This window comes from Carcharodon carcharias, chromosome 2 (genome assembly GCF_017639515.1).
Source record: "Carcharodon carcharias isolate sCarCar2 chromosome 2, sCarCar2.pri, whole genome shotgun sequence".
NCBI lineage: Eukaryota > Metazoa > Chordata > Chondrichthyes > Lamniformes > Lamnidae > Carcharodon > Carcharodon carcharias.
This window is the reverse complement of record NC_054468.1, coordinates 224,016,063-224,037,056: the sequence shown is the minus strand read 5'-3', so window position 1 is coordinate 224,037,056 and position 20,994 is coordinate 224,016,063. Positions and strand designations below refer to the sequence as shown.

At 43.6% G+C, this 20,994-nt stretch overlaps 1 protein-coding gene across 1 annotated transcript in view; it reads right to left on the bottom strand.

Annotated features, from left to right (window-relative positions):
* The window catches only part of wdr27 (WD repeat domain 27), a 256,794-nt gene that overhangs the window by 40,200 nt on the left and 195,600 nt on the right, over positions 1 to 20,994 (bottom strand). Inside the window, exon 21 of the mRNA XM_041207594.1 lies at positions 5,890 to 5,992. Coding sequence (XP_041063528.1) covers positions 5,890 to 5,992 — 103 coding nt within the window. The remainder of the gene's footprint in view (positions 1 to 5,889; positions 5,993 to 20,994) is intronic.

Below are 20,994 nucleotides of genomic sequence, written 5' to 3'. Positions count from 1 at the left end.
CCTCCATCACCCCATACTCCTCAACCCCCTCCTATGGCACAACCCCATGCCCACGCAAAAGATGCAACACCTGCCCCTTCACTTCCTCTCTCCTCACCGTCCAAGGACCCAAACACTCCTTTCAAGTGAAGCAGCATTTCACTTGCATTTCCCCTAACTTAGTCTACTGCATTCGTTGCTCCCAATGTGGTCTCCTCTACATTGGAGAGACCAAACATAAACTGGGCGACCGCTTTGCAGAACACCTGCGGTCTGTCCGCAAGAATGACCCAAACCTCCCTGTCACTTGCCATTTTAACACTCCACCCTGCTCTCTTGCCCACATGTCTGTCCTTGGCTTGCTGCATTGCTCCAGTGAAGCCCAACACAAACTGGAGGAACAACACCTCATCTTCCGACTAGGCACTTTACAGCCTTCCGGACTGAATATTGAATTCAACAACTTTAGGTCGTGAGCTCCCTCCCCCATCCCCACCCCCTTTCTGTTTCCCCCTTCCTTTTTTTTTCCAATAAATTATAAAGATTTTCCTTTTCCCACCTATTTCCATTATAAAAAAAACCCCACTAGAGCTATACCTTGAGTGCCCTACCATCCATTCTTAATTAGCACATTCGTTTAGATAATATCACCAACTTTAACTTTAACACCTATGTGTGCTATTGTACTATTGTCGTTGACATCTTTTGATGATCTGCTTCTATCACTGCTTGTCTGTCCCTACAACCACACCCCCCCCCCTCCACCTCTCTGTCTCTCTATCTCTCCGCCCCCCACACACACACCTTAAACCAGCTTATATTTCAGCTCTTTCCTGGACTCGAACTCAAGTTCTGTCGAAGGGTCATGAGGACTCGAAACGTCAACTCTTTTCTTCTCCGCCGATGCTGCCAGACCTGCTGAGTTTTTCCAGGTAATTCTGTTTTTGTTTTGGATTTCCAGCATCCGCAGTTTTTTTGTTTTTATTACTAGATTGATACCTGGATGAGTGGGTTGTCTTATGAGGAAAGGTTGGACAGACTGGGTTTGTTTCCACTGGAGTTTAGAAGAGTTATGAGTGGTTTGATTGAAGTATACAAGATCCTGAACGGCCTTGACAAGGTGGACATTGAAAGGATGTTTCTTCTTGTGGGTGAGTCCAGAACTAGGAGGCACTGTTTTAAAATTAGGAGTCGCCGTTTTAGGACAGATGAGAAGAATTTTTTTCTCTCAGAAGGTGGTGGAGGCGGGATCATTGAATATTTTTAAGGCAGAGGTAGTTAAATTCTTGTTAGGCAAGGGAATAAAAAGGTATTGAGGTTAGATGGGAATGTGGAAATTGAAACACAAAAAGATCGGCCATGATCTTATTGAATAGCGCAGCAGGCTTGGGGGGCCGAATGGTCTACTCTTGTTCCTATTTCTTATGTTCTTAATATGGGATCCCTTCACATAGCTTGTAGGATGGGGGTATGGTGGGGAGGGGAGTATGATTTCCTCTGGTCGCCATTTCCAATAATAATAATAAATGTATTATTTTTGAACTAGAGGAAATCATCCTCTTAGAAGCTGATAAGATCAGTCTGTTCCTTGGAAACGCTGTATTTTTTCCAGATACAGGAAATCCCTGGGGGTGAGCAATACTTTGATTTGCACTATCTTAAAGGATGGTGGTGCTTCAAAGTGCACTTCATTCCTGATGTGTAGACATGAGCTATATGAGACAATAAAAAACTTGGATACTTTTGAATAAATGAAAACTTGTGAAATTAAATTGGTTCTGAGCAGTTACTTCACATTTAACGTTACATAACTTTCCTAGCTAATTTAGAAAAACATGAGTACCTACAAAATTTGTCTCAATTTCTTCAATTTCTTAATTCAATCAAGATACTATAAATTTCCTTCTTAGCTCCACTTTTCGTCTGCATGTACTGGTTCCTCATGTCTAGATTTTAAGTCAGTAATCTTTTCCACCAGTTGCATGCCTAGAATGCCACTGCCATTGATTTATCACCTAGTTTATGTCAGTCTGCTCTTTGAAATTTCATCTACTGTGCAATCGGGAAATTAATTGCCCACATTTCAAATTTATTTTTGAAATCCTATCATTCCTTAAGCACAAAAGCAAGCCAAATTTAATGCATGGTTTACTCACAAAAATATTCAACTCCTCTCAGTAAAGATGAACTATGGCACCTATTATATATTATAATGATTAATCCCAATAAAGTGCATGAAAATCCACCCTGCAACAGCTTTATACACTTGGCTGAAAGAAAATCGGCACAGGTACAAGGTAAAGATTCACATATTGTCACGTCCTGTCATTTTTGAGGATAAATGAGGCCAGTCTGGAGGAGTTCTATTCCTCCCTTGATCTCGTGTAATAAAAAGATCAAAGTGCTAAATATTACATTCCATCAAAGTACAAACACCAAAAGCCTGACCAAGTAGGTAGTTAGTCATATGCATGGTTGATATATCAACAGCTATTATGCTTAAATTGAAACTATTACAAAATTCTTTTCCATTTTTCATTAAATGCCAAGCTGTAAAAAAACATAAGTAAACAATTGAAGAAAGCCCATCTGACCCATTAAGCACACATTTCCCACCAGCTCACGGTATTTAATTCCCACTGTGCATTACTTTTAATGCATGAGATGACGATTTTGTGTTCAATACCCATCTATGGTACTTTCACAAGTATAGATACAGGAGAGGAAAATCATTTGCACCATCTTAGCTTATCCATCCATAAAGTTACACCCACAACCATCCTTGTATCCCTATCACAGCCTCCTCTACTTTATGTGTGAAGAAGAATTTTGTGATACTAATCCTAAGTTTAGCTTTTATTACTTTGAAATTGTGTCCTCTGCGCTGACTATTAAGGTTTATCCTGAAGTATAGTTCTGAATCTATATTTTCTATACCATTTACTAGCTTAGCTATAACTCGGTAAGTTTGCCTCTCTGTCAACATCTGGGTCAGGATCTTCCCAGTCCCTTGGAAGTGTCTTTGGAGGTTTGGGTTGAAATTTAGATAATTGCGTGTTGGGTTGTCTACCCATTGTATTCCTGCTTCCATGTGCTTTTGCTAAGGGCAGCAGCTACCTGCCCACCAGTTCAGGAGATTACAAGGGAAATTACATACTCAGCCCCTCGAGCTTGCTCTGCCATTCAGTAAGATCATGCTGATCTGAATGTAATCTCAACCCCACATTCCTGCCTACCCCGATAACGTTTCACCCCCTTGTTAATCAAGCATCTATCCAGCTCTGCCTTAAACATATTCAAAGACTCTGCTTCCATTAGTCTGTATTTCTCCATTGCAATGAAGTCTTGCAAATGGCTCATCATTCTCCTGATGTCCACTCCCCAGCAGGTGAAATGAGGCAGCTTCACAGCAGGAGGTTGCAGCTTTGTAATTTCTAAGGCTGTTGAAGAGTTCACAAGCAGCTGCTGTCTGCCTATATCACAGCCTTGCCACTGAATGATAAAGTCAAGGAGATGGATGTCTTCGCTGGTCATATCCAGTAAACTTCTCATCTGCTTCAGTGATCATAATGGAGGTTGCACTGCCAACCTTTGATTATTTCCTATGTTATAGAGAGTCCAGTCCTAATATTCTCATACACCATCACTACTTCTTCCACCATATTTTTGCAGCTGCATTGCTCACTTTGTTCTAGAGATGCTTTAAATCTCAGTGTTGATTTATTGCTGCTTGATAGCCAACGATGTATAGAAATTTCAATCTAAAAATAATGCCATTGTGATAAAATCATGGATGGATATCCTATTTTTTTATATATATTATTACAAATCCCCAAAAACATTGCTCAAAGTAAACTGGATGACACACTGTTTTGTGATATGACAGAACATAACACAGCTCCTAGTAAAATCGCCCAAGACTACCACACAGAAGGACTGTTGGGTCAAAATTCTGGAACACCTACCTAACAACACTGTGGGAGTACCTTCATCACACAAACACGCTTCAAGGCTGAGTCTCACCACCACCTTCTTGAGAGCAATTAGGGATGAGCATTACATGCTGGCCTTGTCAGAAACACCCACATCCCAAGGATGAGTAAACAAAATGTATCGTTCTGCTGCTAAGACAGAGTTATATTTAAAATAGCCTGCCCCTTAAAAGGCTAGAAAGGCTACACCTAAACATGGTTCAATCTAGGAGTTTAATTGTCAGTGAATGTTCCTGTATGTGACTCTAAAAATTAAGCACAGCTCCATATGATTAGCTGCGTTTTTGATCAATCTTGCTCGTTTTGATCGCACATTTGACTCCCAACATTTTTGCACAATGGGCAGCTCTGATTTATTCATGATGTCTCTACACTTATTTCCTCTGCCACATTCTGCATGGCTTGACTGGTGCTGTGTTGCGTGCTGTCCCAGTGTGAATTATACCACTAAATGCACCCACCCTGCAACTCACAACTTGACTGTGATTATGTGTTTTTCTTTCTTCCCCAACACCACCCATCCCTGAATTTGTCCTTTCAGTATACTTTCACAGAAGTGTTAGAAATAGCATTAATTCACTTATATATACAGACAATATTTGCATGACAGTAAAGTTGGCATAAAAATCACTAGCAACTGAAATATCACCTCCCCATTCCCTTGTGGTTTTCAGATACAATAAGAAAAGCGATTCATTTAATTTCCAAAAAGTGTTGCCAGTAAAATCACATTGTGATATAAAAAATTGACTTGGGATGTTTTGTTATATGACAGGTGCAATATAAAATGTAAGACCCAGATTTTCACCCTCAGCTTGGGTGCACAGAGACAGGAGAAGTCCCAGATCTGCAAACCTGACCTTTAAAAATGGCTTTGCACAGTTTCGATTTTCGCTCCAGAGAAGTGGGCCTGCCTTTCCCGGAATGAGTGCAGAGGCTACTGGGTGAGAAGGCGAGCTAGGTGGAAGGTCTGTCTCTGTGCTCCGGCATTTTGTTGAATTAAATAAATAAAAGATTAAAACAAAAACAATCCTTCAGCCCTCAGCCCTTTATCTCATCCATGCCAACCCATGCCTCTCCACCCAACCTCCGTGGCCCCTCATACCATGCCCCCACATCCCTATGACCCTATACAGCCCCTATGCCAATGTAGTGCAAAATCATGCCAACCCATGACCCTCCAACCACCACACTTTGCCCTTACCCCTGCCATGCCAATTCACTTTGTATCCTTTGACAATTCTTTGACAGCTTTGACTGTTCCTTGACAGCTCGACAATGCTTTGACAGCTTGATAAGTTCTTCACAGCTTGACAGTTCTTTGACAGCTTTGACACTTCATTGACAGCTTTGACAGTTCTTTGACAGCTTGACTGTTCTTTGACAGCTTTTGACAGCTTGACAGTTCTTTTACAGCTTTGACAGTTCCAATGAGTTTATACACTTTTTATGCATTATCATGTTTACTTTTACCATTACCAAAGGGCGCTTTACCTCTCCTAAAGATGTCCCAGGGCCATATCCAAAGGGGATCTTACCTCTCCAAAGGGATACACTGGTTATCCAAATGAATCCACCAAGTTTAGACCAGCTCTTACCTGGTCAAATCTGCACACTCCAGCCCTACCAAAATCCCATTTTAGTGCAGGCAGCTGGTGATTAAATGGCCACCTGCATCCGTAAACCAAACAAAGGCGAACCCTGGCCTAACTTCAATCCCACCAACACAAAAGTAGGAAGTGCCATGTTTCCGGGCTCATCCACCATGGCAAAAATCTGGGTCTAAGTTTTTGTTTCAGCTGCAGGGCAATTGTGCAGACACTGTTCTCTAGACGAATGATGAACTTGATTACAAGGAGAAATCTGTGAAAACAGTTTGATACTGAAGCATTTAGGATTGATTAATACCCTTACTTACACATTTGTCTTCAGATCCTGTGGCCAAGAATCTCCCACAGGGACTCAGGGCAATCCTGCAAGGATGGCAACGATTGTGGTGTCCTTCATATCGACGCACAGATCTGAAATAATATCACTTACTGTCAATGAATTTCTCTAGTTTGACAAATGTTTCATTCTAGAATACATTTGTGTTCCTGATCAGCTGAGAATTCATTTTTCTCATTAATTACGACACAGAAATACTTACTGTGAGGCGATTACTGGAAATGTTAAGAAGTTGATTTTACAGCCCAGCAGGCTTTTGTTTCCACTATAAACACTTTGTAACTTCTTTGACCAGGAATTTGCACCACCTACACCATCACCTTCACAGCTGCAATGGAGGTCTGCATTTTTTAAATGTTCCTCTCCATTTTCCATAATATTCATTAAAGCTGAAACAAAAGGGGCTAAATTTTCCCAGCTCCTTAGAGACAGAATTGGGGAGAGAGGGTGGGGACGAGAAAATAGAGGGAAGTCACATTGGGATAGCTCCCAACACATTCTCACCTCCGGGGGAATTTCCCAGAGGCAGGTTACAAACAGAGTCAGTGACACACTCCATGGAGGCAGGCAGCCAATTAGAGCAATTAAGGCTCTAATTAGGAGTCAATTTATGAAAATTCACATAATTTCTCACTGAGCACCCAGCCCCTACTAAGTGCGAAGACTGCCAGCTCATTTGGGGCAGTCTCCCGGCAGCAAGTTGGGTGGCCATCGGAGCCACAGGCTCCATGAGCCAATGATGGATCCAGATGCCACAACCGCATCTGTCACTCCTGCTGCCAGAGGGCTTCCCCTCCACCCAGAAGGCTTCAGGCCTCTTTATTTTATGACTTCATTGCAGGCAATCAAGAGCGCCTTAATGTTGAAGCACGCCTCAAGTCTGCCTGCCTGTCTGCCTCAGCAGTGTTCACCACCCCCCAGCAGGGCTGCTAGCCTACCATCAGTGCAGGCCCGCTGATTGGCCTCTAACCTCGAGAACCCTTCTCCCCCACTTTCTCCCACCCTGCCATCCTTAACGGGATGGCTAATACGGAGGGGGTCAATTAGTAGGCTGCCTCCCAGGAGGTTGGGCCAGCGGGCAAGCTAATGACATGGGCAGGCTCGGGACCCCTATATGGGTCCGGTATCCAAACACCGTTTTTTATTCAGTCATGGGATGTGGGCTTCGCTGGCTGGGTCAGCATTTATTGCCCATCCCTAATTGCCCTTAAGAAGGTGGCGGTGAGCTGCCTTCTTGAACCATTGCAGTCCGTGTGGTGTAAGTATACCCACAGTGCTGTTGGAAAGGGATTTCCAGGATTTTGACCCAGCAACAGTGAAGGAATGGTGATATATTTACAACTCAGGATGGTGAGTGACTTGGAGGGGAGCTTTCAGTTGGTGGTATTCCCTTCTATCTGCTGCTCTTGTCCTTCTAGATGGAAGTGGTCATGGATTTGGAAGGTGCTGTCGAAGGAGCCTTGATGAATTCCTGCAGTGCATTTTGTAGTTGGTACACACTACAGCTACTGTGCGTCGGTGGTGGAGGGAGTGAATGTTTGTGAATGTGGTGCCAATCAAGCGGGCTGCTTTGTCCTGGACGGTGTAAAGCTTCTTCAGTGCTGTGGGAGCTGCACTCATCCAGGAAAGTGGAGATATTCCATCACACTCCTGACTTGTGCCTTGTAGACAGGCTTTGGGGAGTCAGGAGGTGAGTTACTCATTGCAGGATTCCTAGTCTCTGACCTTTATATGGCTAGTCCAGTTCAGCTTCTGGTCAATGGTAACCCCCAGGATGTTGATAGTGGGGGATTCAGTAATGGTAGTGCCATTGAACATCAGGAAGTGATGGTTGAATTCTCTCTTGTGGAGATGGTCATTGCCTGACATATGTATGGCGTGAATGTTATTTGCCACTTTTCAGCCCAAGCCTGGATATTGTCCAGGTCTTGCTGCATTTGGACATGGACTGCTTCAGTATCTGAGGAGTCGTGAATAGTGCTGTAGCAACACCTCCAAAACTTCTAAAGCCAGGAATCTTTTATGCATGTAATGCAATTCCAAACCAGGCGCTCCCTTCTGCTGAACAATCACATGCAACTTCCCCTTTAAGGGTGAGCATTAGTCTTTCAAGAGTTGCTGATGCACCTAAATTTGTGCCTTGCAGTCAACCAGCTGGCAGACCTGTTCACCTACACACATTTTCCATGTGCAGAAAATCTGTTCAAGTAAATGGGCGGGATCACATTAGGAGAAACTGGATCCCGTTGCTGCTAGCATTGGCATGCCTACACTGTGTGAGGGAACAGTCTCAATTTTCCAGATTCTGAAAATTGAGGCTTAAGAGTTGTTCAGCATTATGTTTCCCTAAGACACAGCTGGAGTGCCAACATTAGTGAGGCAACAGTCCAGTTATGGACTTACTCATATTTGGTTAAAAAGATTTACATCAATATAATGCCACTCAGAAATGTCTCAAATTGCTTTACATATAATTAAATACTTTGAACTGCGGTCATTATGCAGGAAAAATCAGTGGAATTTTTTTTTTCAGTTTTTCTCAAGCAGCCTGGACATCATGCTGAAATGTCCTTCCTCTTTCTATCATGATAGCTCTCAAATCAGGTCTTGAAATGACTGAAAACTACCAATGGAAAATTAAAATTTTAAATCACTGTTTTCAGTATCAGGCTTAGCAAATAACAGTAATAAAGGCTTTGGCCATTCTTTGCCAGCGGTAACTATTACATTGTATGAATCAGATAATGCTCCTCTCATCCAACCAAAGACGTTAGTCACATTAAGGGTAGAAATTTCTTTGGGACAATTTTCGGGCCTGAAATAGGCGCCAACCAAGAGGCCCAAAATTGACTGGGCTTTTGATAATTGGTGCTAATGTCTCTTTATGGCTGGTGCTGGGGTTGGTGGGGGGGGTGGCGGATGGAGTCAAGCTCTGTTTGATAATACTCTCAAGAAGCCCCTTTGGGGGCAAAATTTTCTGCCTGCCGGGCGGGCGGGCCTGACCCAATCTCCGGTGGGCAGGGAGACGATCCCCGCCGGAGAAGCGTGCCCCGCCACCATTTTACGTGGGTGGGCCAATTAAGGTCCGCCCTGCGTGACATCCGACAGGAAGCGCTATGCGTTTCCTGTGCGGGCGGGGGGGGGTGGAGGGGGAGATTCCCCAAATGCGAGAGTGCGCTCTTTCATGCATGCACACGAAAGAGCGCACATCTCCCTGAGGCTAAGTGCTGCCTCAGGGAGATCGCTTACACTTTTAAAAAGATTAAAAATAGAAAAAAAATTCCCTAACATGTCCCCCTCATGTTCATAAATTACAGTAAAACTTTATTAAACTTTTTAGAAATCTGCATGAAACCTCATCCTGCCGGTGGATGAGGTTTCATGTTTTATCTATTTGCCGCCAGGGCTCCTGGCCTGCTCACCAACCTTAAGGTTGGACGGGGAAGTCCTTTAATTGTTTAATTGATCCTGTCAATGGCCTCAATTGGCCACTGATAGGTCGGCAGGCCCACAGCTGATTTTGCTGCGCCCCCACCAACCTGAAAATTTAAATGGGCCGGGATGAGGTCAGGGGTTCCGTCTGATGTCATCCTGTGTCATTTTATGTGTCGGCAAGTGGGCCCCGCCCCCTGCTCGTCGACAGAAATATTCTGTCCAATGTATCTAAGCAGGATTGGATTTACTTGCAGATTTTAATGATTTCCGTAAAATGCAGTTTTCTGTCCCTTGTATGCCGATTAGTTGGTTAAAACACACCCCAAATACATTTCCCCACAACACAACTTGTATTTATGTGATGCCTTTAAGTTATAAAACATCCAAGGGGTTGGTAAGGGAATCAAAGGTTACGAGGAGAAGGCAGGAGAATGGGGTTGAGAAACTTATCAGTCATGATTGAATGGCAGAGCAGACTCGATGGGCCGAATGGCCTAATTTCTGCTCCCATGTCTTAAGGGGGCAGAATGTTGCCATCGGCGAGCAGGGGGCGGGGCCCGCTCACCGACACGTAAAATGACGCGGGATGACATTAAGCGCAACCCCCGATGTCATCTCGCCCCGTTTAAATTTTCAGGAAGGCGGGGGCACAGCAAAATCAGCTGTGCGCCCGCCGACCTATCAATGGCCAATGAGGCCATTGACAGGATCATTAAAACAATTAAAGGACCTGCCCGTCCAGCTTTAAGGTTAGCGGGCAGGCCAAGAGCCCCGGCGGCAAACAGAAAAAACATGAAACCTCACCCACCGGCAGGGTGAGGTTTTATATAGGGTTTTAAAAAGTTTAATAAATTTATTATGTAAATTATGATCATGTCCCATCTCATGTGACATTGTCACATAATGGGGACATGTTAGGGAATTTTTCTTTCTATTTTTCATACTTTTAAAAGTGTAAGCGATCTCGCTGAGGCTGCACTTTGCCTCAGGGAAATGTGCGCTCTTTCGTGCGCAAAGCACTTCCTGCCGGATTTCACCCTGGGTGGGCCTTAATTGGCTCACCCACGTAAAATGGCGGCGGGGCCTGCTTCTTCGGCGGGGATTGGCTCCCCACCCGCCAGAGATTGGGTCGGGCCCATCCGCCCAACAGGCAGAAAATTCTGCCTATTAGCTACATTTTTCAACCCATTTTTCAAATTTTGGAAGAAAGAACAACCCTTCAAACTGATAGTGAATTTGTTGTGTAACTAGTTTCTAGTTTATTGATAAGGGAGAATTTTGTTACCACAATTATACTTATGAAAACATTTTAAACAGGAAGTAGATGGAGTTTCACTTTATGATAGGATAGAATGAAAATAGGCTCTGTTAAAATTGTTCTGAATGACACAAACAAACCCATGTAGATGTAAAAGTGTACCATTACACAATGTTTGGCCAATGACAGTGAATGTTAAATTAAACTGTTTTATATTTGTTCATAATAGTGACAAGCTCATAAAAAACTCCTATGTGTCTTGAAGTTATATTGTGCAATACTATCATGTGAGGGTTTCAAAGGGTTAAGAAATTTCATTGCCCACTATCGTAGCAGAGTTGCTAACTCAGAAAACAACACGTTTTCACACAAACATGCTAAGTGATCATATACTAAAAAGAAATGTACAAAAGACTTGTGTTTATATAGCAGCTTTGACGACTCAAGATATCCCAAAGCACAGATAGTCACATGATTTAGTTTCAAAGCTAATGTAGACATACTACTGGTTACCTAAAACAGAAATCAATCACTAAATTGTATTCAAGCAAAAATAAGGAACAATACTTTTTTTTTGCTGTCTCTTACAATTGTGCTTGTAACAAAATCACAACTTTACAGTCTTTGGCTGGGATTTCCTACCCCAGGCTGAAGTCCAGTGGTGGGAGCAGGAAGTCGGTGAGTGGGGCAGGTAAGCACATCAAATCATGCGTTGCTTACCTAATTAACTATTTAGCTGGGAGGATTATGTTGCATTGCGTGGCGGGGCGGGACAGGCAAAAAGTCACGCACCCCGCCGTCATGTCCAGGCGCCGTATTTAAAAGCAAGTAATTCATCGTACCAGGAGTCCAGGACATTGAGATGGCTTCCAGAAAGCAGCAAGCACCAGCTCCACTGTTCAGTAATGTCTCCCTGGAGTATCTCCTCCAGGCCGTGGAGGACAAGAGGGACATCCTCTTTCCAGAAGTGGGAGCAGGAGGCCCACTCAACTCACCACAGTGGCCTGGGAGGAGGTCACCAGTGTGGTCAGTGCCGCAGGGGCACAGAAGGGGACTGCCCTCTAGTGCAGAAAACGTATGAATGATTTAATCCATGCTGCCTGGGTAAGTGAACCCTCTACTCTCTATACTCACCTCACTATTTTCTGAATCTGTCATGGGATGTGGAGGTCAATGGCAAGGCCAGCATCCTAAAAGCCCTGCAGAAGGTGCTAGGGTGCTGCCTCATTGTCCCACTCCAGCCCATGTGGTCAGCTGGGAGGGAGGCAACTGTGGATTGCTGACCCAGCCACACTGCAGGCACAGCCAATGGGGGGAGGGGAGCGGGGCGGAGGGGGTGGGGGCTGGTGTTGGGGGGAAGTTTAGAGTAGTGGGCTTACAGATGCTGCTGATGCCATGCCTCTGCTGCACTTGTGCTTTTAGCTGCTAGAGCTTATGGATGTGGAGGGGCTGCTGGACTAGCCTTAGGGTCGAGCAGCAGTGCATCATTCATATGGCATACACAGCTGTCAATAGATCGGTGGTGGTGGGACTGAATGTTGAGAGTGTTGGATGGGGTGTCAATCAAACAGCCTGCATAGCCCTGGATGGTGTACAGCTTCCTGAGTGCTGTTGGAGCTACACTTATCCAGGCAAGTGGACAGTATTCTCTCAAGTTCCTCACTTGTGCCTTGCAAATGGTGGATGGGCTTTGGGGAATCATGAGGTCATTTATCAGCCACAGAATTAGCAGCATGTAACCTGTTCCTGCATCAGAAATGCTCACAATCCATCTATCTACCTTTACATAGAAAACAGTGCACAACAGATGTGAGAAGGAGAAGATGGGAGGGGGCACGCCTGACATCCAGCCCCTCAAACAATATGAGCAGCAGGCTGCTGAGCTGGTAGCAGAGGTCCATGACCATGCATGTGCTGATGGCGAGGTCAGCCTCCTCCAGCCATTCATTGAGGAAGCATGCTTAATCTCTGCAAACTGGAACCTGAGGGTGAGATCTGTGAATCGTAGGAGGCAGTTACTAGGCAGTCAGTCATTGTCACCAGCAGGAAGAGGGTGAGGGCAGCCCTGCACCTGAGCTCAGCCCCAGCCTGCAGGAGACCTCGAAAGAGTACAAGGATGACTTTTTACCTGTAGAGCCATCATAGCATGCACCACCAGCCCAGAGACACACATCGCATTGGCTCATAGATCTAGTTTAGGCTCAGACTCATACTCTGGTGGTCGCCTCATAAACATGTGTGCACAGAAGAGGCAGTCAAAGCCAAGATCTCTGGCATTCAGGGGTCTGCTGGAGAAGAGTCCCCGCTAAATATGAGTCAGATGATGAGCTTCTGGGAGTGGTCATGGAGATGCCGGAGTATCAGCGAGACGCAGGGAAACATCAGGCAGAGGTGTCAGATGCCCTCAATAGAGCAGTACACGAGGCGGAGGAGTGCGACCGTATGCTCTCTGATGCAGTGGCTCTGACAACCCTATCAGCTCCAGCCTCTGAGACTGCTGAGGGTGCACCTGCCCCAGAGCAGGAGACTCAAAGGATGCCAGGGCCCTCCAGGCCTCGGGCCTCCAGAGGATGCCCGTCAAAGTCATCAGAGAGATGAGGGCGAAGTAATCAGCAAGCTGCCTCCACCTCTGCTGCAGATATCAGAACCTAGATGTAGTGGTAGGGTATGAAAAATTAAGAAGCATGAAGTTCATACTGATGGCACAGGTGTACAACCATTGTAAATAGTTATTGCACTTTTGTAAATACATTCAGCATTACACTTCACGGAGGTCTCCTGGGATTTTCTTGCTGCTGCTTGCGTTATTGCCAGTGCGCACTCCACCCCCACCACCACCCCCTCCAGGGGGTGACCAAGGCTGGGTCTATGTCCCCCTGAATTATGACTGCACATGGAAGCATCGTTCTTTACCAAGGCTCTTGCAAGCCATGTGCGCGAAGCCTCCCAGTCACACTATTCCCCTTCCCTTCACTACCCTTTGGAGTCTATAGAGAGAGACATTTGCCCTGTCAGGATAGATTATCAGGTTCTCCTTCAGTTGCCCAGTTGAGCTCCACCCACCCAATGACCCTCCACTCACCTAGCATTTTTTCTGTCAGACATTGAGGCCATCGACATCCTGACCTTCCTTCGCATAAGTATGGTGCACATCACATTCCAAAATGTCTCCAACACCTTCCACCCTCCTCCTGTAACCCACCGCTTCCCCCTATCACCATCAACCTCCCCCTGCCATGTTACCTTCATTTTCCCTTCAGTTACTCATGAACCTTCCCTCCCATCCCAGGGCCCATCACCGCCACCCTTCAAATGCCTTCCTTCCTCACTGAGCCCACACCTGTCACAGTTGCAATTCCCAAACTGATCCTGCCCACTCCCAAGATCCATGTTAAACTTCTTGTCCCCCTCCAATGACCCAGAGGAGACCTACACCCACCACAGGCAGACCTTCACCTTCACACCCTACCATATCCCACAGCCCTCTCTCACAGTTACAGTGTCCTCCCAATACCAGTACCCTCAATTTTTCCCCCAAGATTTCACCATCAACAGCATAGACCCCTCCCTCTGAACCTTCCCACACCCACCCTTCAAGGCTCCCTGGTTTCCCTCCCCAACCCTTCAAGGCTCCCTGGTTCCCCTCCCCATTTCAAAGCTTCTTGGATCCCCCCATCTTCAAGGGTCCCTGGTTCCCCACCCCGACTTCAAGGAGGGGTGAGGGGAGCATTCCAGTCTGATGCTGATTTGAATACATTTAATGGTATGCTAATCTGCTTCTCGACGGCCTTCAACGGGAATGGCGGCCCGTCATTATCCTGCCATGACAGTCAGGACCACAAATTGCTGCCATCATTTATCACTGTCAAGAAACCGATTTTCTTTCCTCACCTCATTGTCAAGCCCTCCACCCACCACAAACCCTGCCACTGGCAGGAGGTGAAAATTCCAGCCTTTATTACACACAGCATTCCAGACAAACAATACAGTAGTTTGAACAATCAATGGGATTGTTGTGCCTGAGAAATGTATGACAATTTATATAATGTTGTGGGTGGAGAAGTGTCAGTAAAAATTAAATTCACATTCCCACTGATGTCACACAGTAAAGTTAGATCATCAGCTTCCACCAATCTCTTTGTTGACTTAAAAAAGTATAAACGACAAAAATACTAATTGAAAACATAATTTATGTAAAATAAATAAAATTTGTCATGGCCGGGAGTCAAATACAATACATAGTCCTTCTCAAGAGACAGCCCGTAATTCAGCTGCAGCAGTCAGTTCAGTTCTGGAGACATTTGTCATATCCACCCATTTGCCAATATGCATCCTCTGTGCAACAATCTTTCACAGAAAGGAGGACTATCTTTAACAGGATCAAGAGATATATTGTATATCTTTGCATACATACTGTAATGCACAGCTTTGATCTGTCAAGGGGGCTATAATTTAGAACAACACTAACAGGACTGCTTGGTAAGGCAGTCATAAATCACTAGGATCTTAAAGGGTTTATTCAACAATGTGACAGTCAAACCCATGGCAGACTGAATCAAACACTCATTATCCAGAAAAAATAATTGTGATTTCAATTATGCCTTTGTCCCTTTGGGTATAAGGCTTTAGATTGATCTTTGAAAAGATTTAAGTAATGGTCCTGCAATGGTTCAGTCAGCATGCAGCTGAGGCACACAGTCTGAACAGTTTTAGGTTCAATTTATGGTCTGCTCTAAGTTGGTTGGGATTGGCACAGTGGCAACACAATGGGGCTCAGAACCCCTGGCTAGAATAGTACAATCAGTCAGCAACCTCTTCTACAAAGTGCAAGTGGTGGTATCGGGTGAGGACAGGATCCAGCATCAAATTTGCGCTGGCATCCCACACCATCTGATATCATAAATGCAGAACAACCATTTAAGCAAGAGATAAAAACAAAAAACTGCGGATGCTGGAAATCCAAAACAAAAACAGAAATACCTGGAAAAACTCAGCAGCTCTGGCAGCATCGGCGGAGAAGAACAAAGTTGACGTTTCGAGTCCGCATGACCCTTCAACAGAACTTCTGTTGAAGGGTCATGAGGACTCGAAACGTCAACTTTGTTCTTCTCCGCCAATGCTGCCAGACCTGCTGAGTTTTTCCAGGTATTTCTGTTTTTGCTTTAACCATTTAAGCAAGTTACTAGTGGGCTGCTATCTATGTAACCGTAAACCTGCAGGATTCAATGACTTCAAGACAGAAGGTGGCAAGAACATCAACAAGAAGAAAGATGACTGCATAAGTGTTTTCTTTTTAGTCTAATTAGATAAATATTAGCTATCCTTATTCCTCTAAAAAAAGGGTAAGAATACAGCAGCTGTTTCAATAGAGAACTGTCTTCTGGCCACAAATTGTGTTCTCCTTCTTGACCATAACCTCAGCATGTGAAGAGACTTGCATGCTTCCATAGCCTGGAGCTAAAAAGGCCAGAGTATAGACTAGACAAATAGTAGTCATAACGAGTGAGTGATGGTTGCCACCCAAGTGCAAACTGGCCAGACTACATCATGGACTTAAATTTAGAGATATAAGGATCCCTACGATTGCAATATCCACTGCTGTACAATAGGCTGAAAAGCGCTGGGAGATTCTCTGTTTACACTCAAGTATGACATTCAAAAGCTTGCCAACTACCTGACCTGAGGGTGGAAATGATGCAGTGCAAAACACGTTCGCATATCCATTCCAGTGGGTTTTTGTCCTTGTAGAAGGAAGAAGAAAGAAAATAGGAGCTCTGTACTGATGGTCAACTGATGGAGCAGCAGCAGCAGGTGATTCTGGAAGCGTGGCTGCAAATTTGACAGATGGCCTGAGATCTAGATATCTGATATTGCAGCAAAGGCAGCATCCCAGATGACCAAGCAGCCCCATTATGATTTGCACTACTCCTCCTACATGGAGATGCCTGAAAATTAGGAGGAAAATATCACTTGAAAGTTTTACCATGCACTGACCCAGATCAGAAAGTGAGTGGCAGTTCTGTTAATTTCATTATGAAAACAGAGGATTTGAAGGAATTGGAAAAAGTGTAGAAGAGTGCAACCAAACTATAGGTGGGAACATCCTGTGATGGTGCCAGAGGGTAGGTGTGAATAGTGGCATGGAAAATTGGAGTGATTTCAGAAGCATGTAGAAGAGCATTGGTTCTCAGATGAAGGAGGTAAATCTCTGCAATATACAGGGAAAGGCAATCTAAGCCATATAGACAAATAATCAACAGGGAGTCACAGCAAGCAGGTGAAGGATCTTCGAGATACAAAATTATTTCCTCATCAGTACCACAGTCATATTTTCACCTGGTCTCCTCTTCTGTCTATGAGGTATTGTCATTGAATGGGGGTGTGACAATGTCCATGATTTCTTACAGAATAAATGCTTGTGTCAGACTATTTTGAGAACTTACAATCAATAATGCTGCTTCAGCTTTTAAACTTACAACCAGGCATCTCAATAACCAGTCTTTACCCACAGCAATGCAAAGCATGCCACATCTGCTAAAACTCATGCATTAAGAGAGGTACAAGTACAACGCACAGAGGCATGATCAGGAATGTATATGTGGTGAACAAATTTAACATCAAATTTAACAGCAGTAGATTTCATATCCAAGCATTAGATTAAGGGAATAAGCTGGATTCATGTTACCTTGAAAGTCAAAACTATTCAGAGCAATACATAGCTATCACAGACTGTACTTAACAATAAAGCCCGCTTCCCAATTGGATAGATGGGTGCAAGAAGAAATATTTAATTGATCCTATACCATACAGAGAAAAACCAAACATTTTACGATCATTAGTGAACTGGCATTGGAATCTAATATTGAGCTGACATTTTCTAGCCCCTTCTTTCCACCACTTCCCTTGATTCCATGGTCAATTCGGTGCTATTTGACACCAAATCATGAATGAGTCAAAACTTGCTCCAAGTGGACATTAGAGTCTGATGCCATTATCTTTGATCCCCACCTTAAATATTGTCAATGACTCCATTCCCCTTTCCAAACCTCAGGCTAAAGCAGCTTGAAAGGAATACTGTCAACGTTTGTTCAACTTTGTATCGCAAAACCAAACTATTGGCAAAAAATACTTGCGCTCATCAAGGTGAGGAGTTTGTACTGGAAAATGGAATTCTTCCTATTTTAAGTGCCTGGTGTAAGTATCAAATACTGCCAGACCAGGGACATGTGATGACCAAAGTCGACTGGGGCATATTCTGAAAGAAAGCTAATTGGTTTCCTGATTATGACATCATTAAGTTCCAAGAATTGCCCATGTGACCCGAAGTTGCCATGGGATGAATAGCTAAGAAGCAAAGGATAAATAGAAAGCTAATTGCAGTAGTGTTGGGTTTCTTCAGCCTTTCTTTGTAGCAGACAATTCAGAATAAACTGATAATTGATGTGAGAGAAAGGAAGCAAGGTCTCTCCGAATAGAATAATTTTCTATTTGGCAATTTTCCAACAGATTCTTGTGGTGAAGCAGAACAGAAACTGTGTTACATGTGTGCATTATATAGTTGGAAAGGACAGAGAGCTGAAGTTAGGAAAGGCAAGAGGTTGTAGATTGGACTAGATCCATTACAAAAACAGAATTACCTGGAAAAACTCAGCAGGTCTGGCAGCCTCGGCGGAGAAGAAAAGAGTTGACGTTTCGAGTCCTCATGACCCTTCGACAGAACCAGTTCTGCCAGACCTGCTGAGATTTTCCAGGTAATTCTGTTTTTGTTTTGTATTTCCAGCATCCGCAGTTTTTTGTTTTTTGTTTTTAGATCCATTACTGCTGTTGCAATGTTTCCAGAGCCCATCAGTGGTCAGAAAATGGAGACTCTGGAGATTCTGTGCCATCAGGACTGTCACGACCCCAGTGAGAGAGGGTTTGTAGACATGCACCTTGTCAGCGGTCACCCTGTCCAGTGACTTCTGATAGAATGCTGCTGCTTGTGAATGTGACTCAAGGACGGAAATGATTGAGTAAGAAGTGAAAGATCTTACATAGCGAAGGCCGAACTGCAAAGACTGAGATTGCACATAGTACCACATTTGTGCAGAAAGTAATGCAATTGATTGTAATTAAGTGAGATGTATCTTTGCTGCATCAACTATTTAAAATGAAACTTACCTTGTATTTGAAATTTCCTTTGCCTGTTAATTGTTTGAATTATGCTGATTGGTTTGTTGCAGTAAAAGTTTTAAAAAGGGAAATCTTCTCTATTGGTTTTCTTTCCATTGGCATTGTGAGGATTCCTTTCTTGCAAAAGTTATCATTCTCTCCGGGGATTGTAACATACAGCACAGCCTGATTCAGAGCGAAACTGCCTTACTTTTTCAATAATGACCCTCAATACCAAATTGCTTCACCTTTGAGATATTTTTTCCCAGTTACTGCGCAGCTTCCTGTGTCCTCTCTGGATATAGTTTTGGCAATTATTCCTAGTTTGGTACTATATTCTCCTGACCACTAGTAATTGATTAAAACTTCCCAAATGCATTCCACATAGGCCCCTTATGGCAAACAGAGGAGAACTTCGTCCCATCAGTCTAGCCTGCATTTGAATCGAGAGGTGGGACTCTCAACCACTGCACCTGGCAGTGCACATTTTCTTTCCTCTTTCAGCAAAACGTCTTGGAATGTTTTCTGCGTTATGGCACTATGCAGATAGAGTCAAATCTTTTGAAAATACTCATTTTAATATATATATATGTATATTATCAATAATCATCTTGTTACATCCATCAAGTAACACACTATCTGGTATTCTCAAGCAGAAAAGGCAAAGCTTCAAATACAACAGCCAACTGGATTGCGTGCTGTAAACACTATCTTCTGCAAGGCAAGAAGAAGCACCAAGTTCATGTGAAACGCAGCTGACAGCATCGAAAGAAGTTGCTTCATTCTTTGGAATCTGCAGGCCTGGCGCACAGTAAGAACCCACTAAACTGGTAGAAGAAAAGTGAGTCATTGTTTCCTAGCAATGTTGCAATGATTTCTTGCCAAGCCTGCCCACAGCAATACTGGCTGAGAATAGTTTATTTTTTTCAAAACTGTAACAACATTCACTAAATATTAAAAATTGCTTTGCGTCAGACAATGTCTACTGTCTCGTATCTTGGGCTCCAAATTTCAGTCTGTTTAAAAACAATAGTTGGAGAGCTGAGCAAAGAATTCATTGAAATTAGTTGGTCTGCAAATAGTACTTATATGACTTATTTTGTACTATGTGGTGTGAGACATGTCAGATCTGAAATGTTCATTTTTGATGTATTTGGTTCCAGTCTATGCATTAGTAATTGGTTAGGAGATAGGAGGCAGAAAGTAGGGATAAAGGGAATGTTCTCTGATTAGTGGGCTATGGTGAAAGGTGTTTGTTCTGGGTTCTCAGCTTTTCATCACATATCTCAACAACTTAGATGAATAAATAGAGAGTTATATATCCAAGTTTGCTACTCACAATGTTAATGGAAACAGTAAGCTGTGTAGGTGGAAGCAGGGAGTACAAAGATACAGTGACAGACTCCAAGGTGTTTATTTGGAGGAAAAAATGACTTGCATTTCTACAGCACCTTTCACAACCACTGAATGTCCCAAAGTGCTTTACAAACAATGAAGTACTTCATAAAGTCTAGTCACTGTTGTATTGTAGGAAATGCAGCAGCCAAATTGCTCACAGTAACCTCCCACAAACAGTAGCATGATAATGACCAGATAATCTGCATTTGTGATGTTGATTGAAGAATAAATCATGGCCAGGACAGTGGGGAGAACTCTCCTACTCTTCTTGATCTCTTCTTGACTTTGTATGATGATGTGAAATAGGTGAATTAACAGTCCATTTTACATCTCCCTTGATTTTTATTTCCATTGAATTCCAGAGTAAAGGTAAGTAAATGGAGTTGAGGGAAAATCAAATGGAATGGCAGAACAGCTTGAGGGTCTGAATAGCCTCCTTACGTTCTCTACATGCAGCAAGAAGATTGTATTCACCGCAAGAGGCAATTTAATATGAAGCTCTGGATCAATATGACAGGGTCCGTATCTTGCAAAAGATATAACATAGCTAATGGAGGAACCAATGTTACAATTACTGTACCTTATTCTATGCAGGAATAGTGAGAGCTGTTACAGCTGAATTACAGAGCAATTGTACCCGCAACCCACACCCACCAGAATTAAAAATTAAGAAAAGGTTTCTATGGAGGAAACTTGCTAACAATGACCAGATAAACACTAATATAAGCTAGGATGTAGTTTGTGACTAGTTATGGCAATTTCCTGATCTTAGCTGGAGGGAGAAAGAGGTGGTTCTCCAGAATGAGAGAAGCAAGGAGGAAAATGAAACAAAGG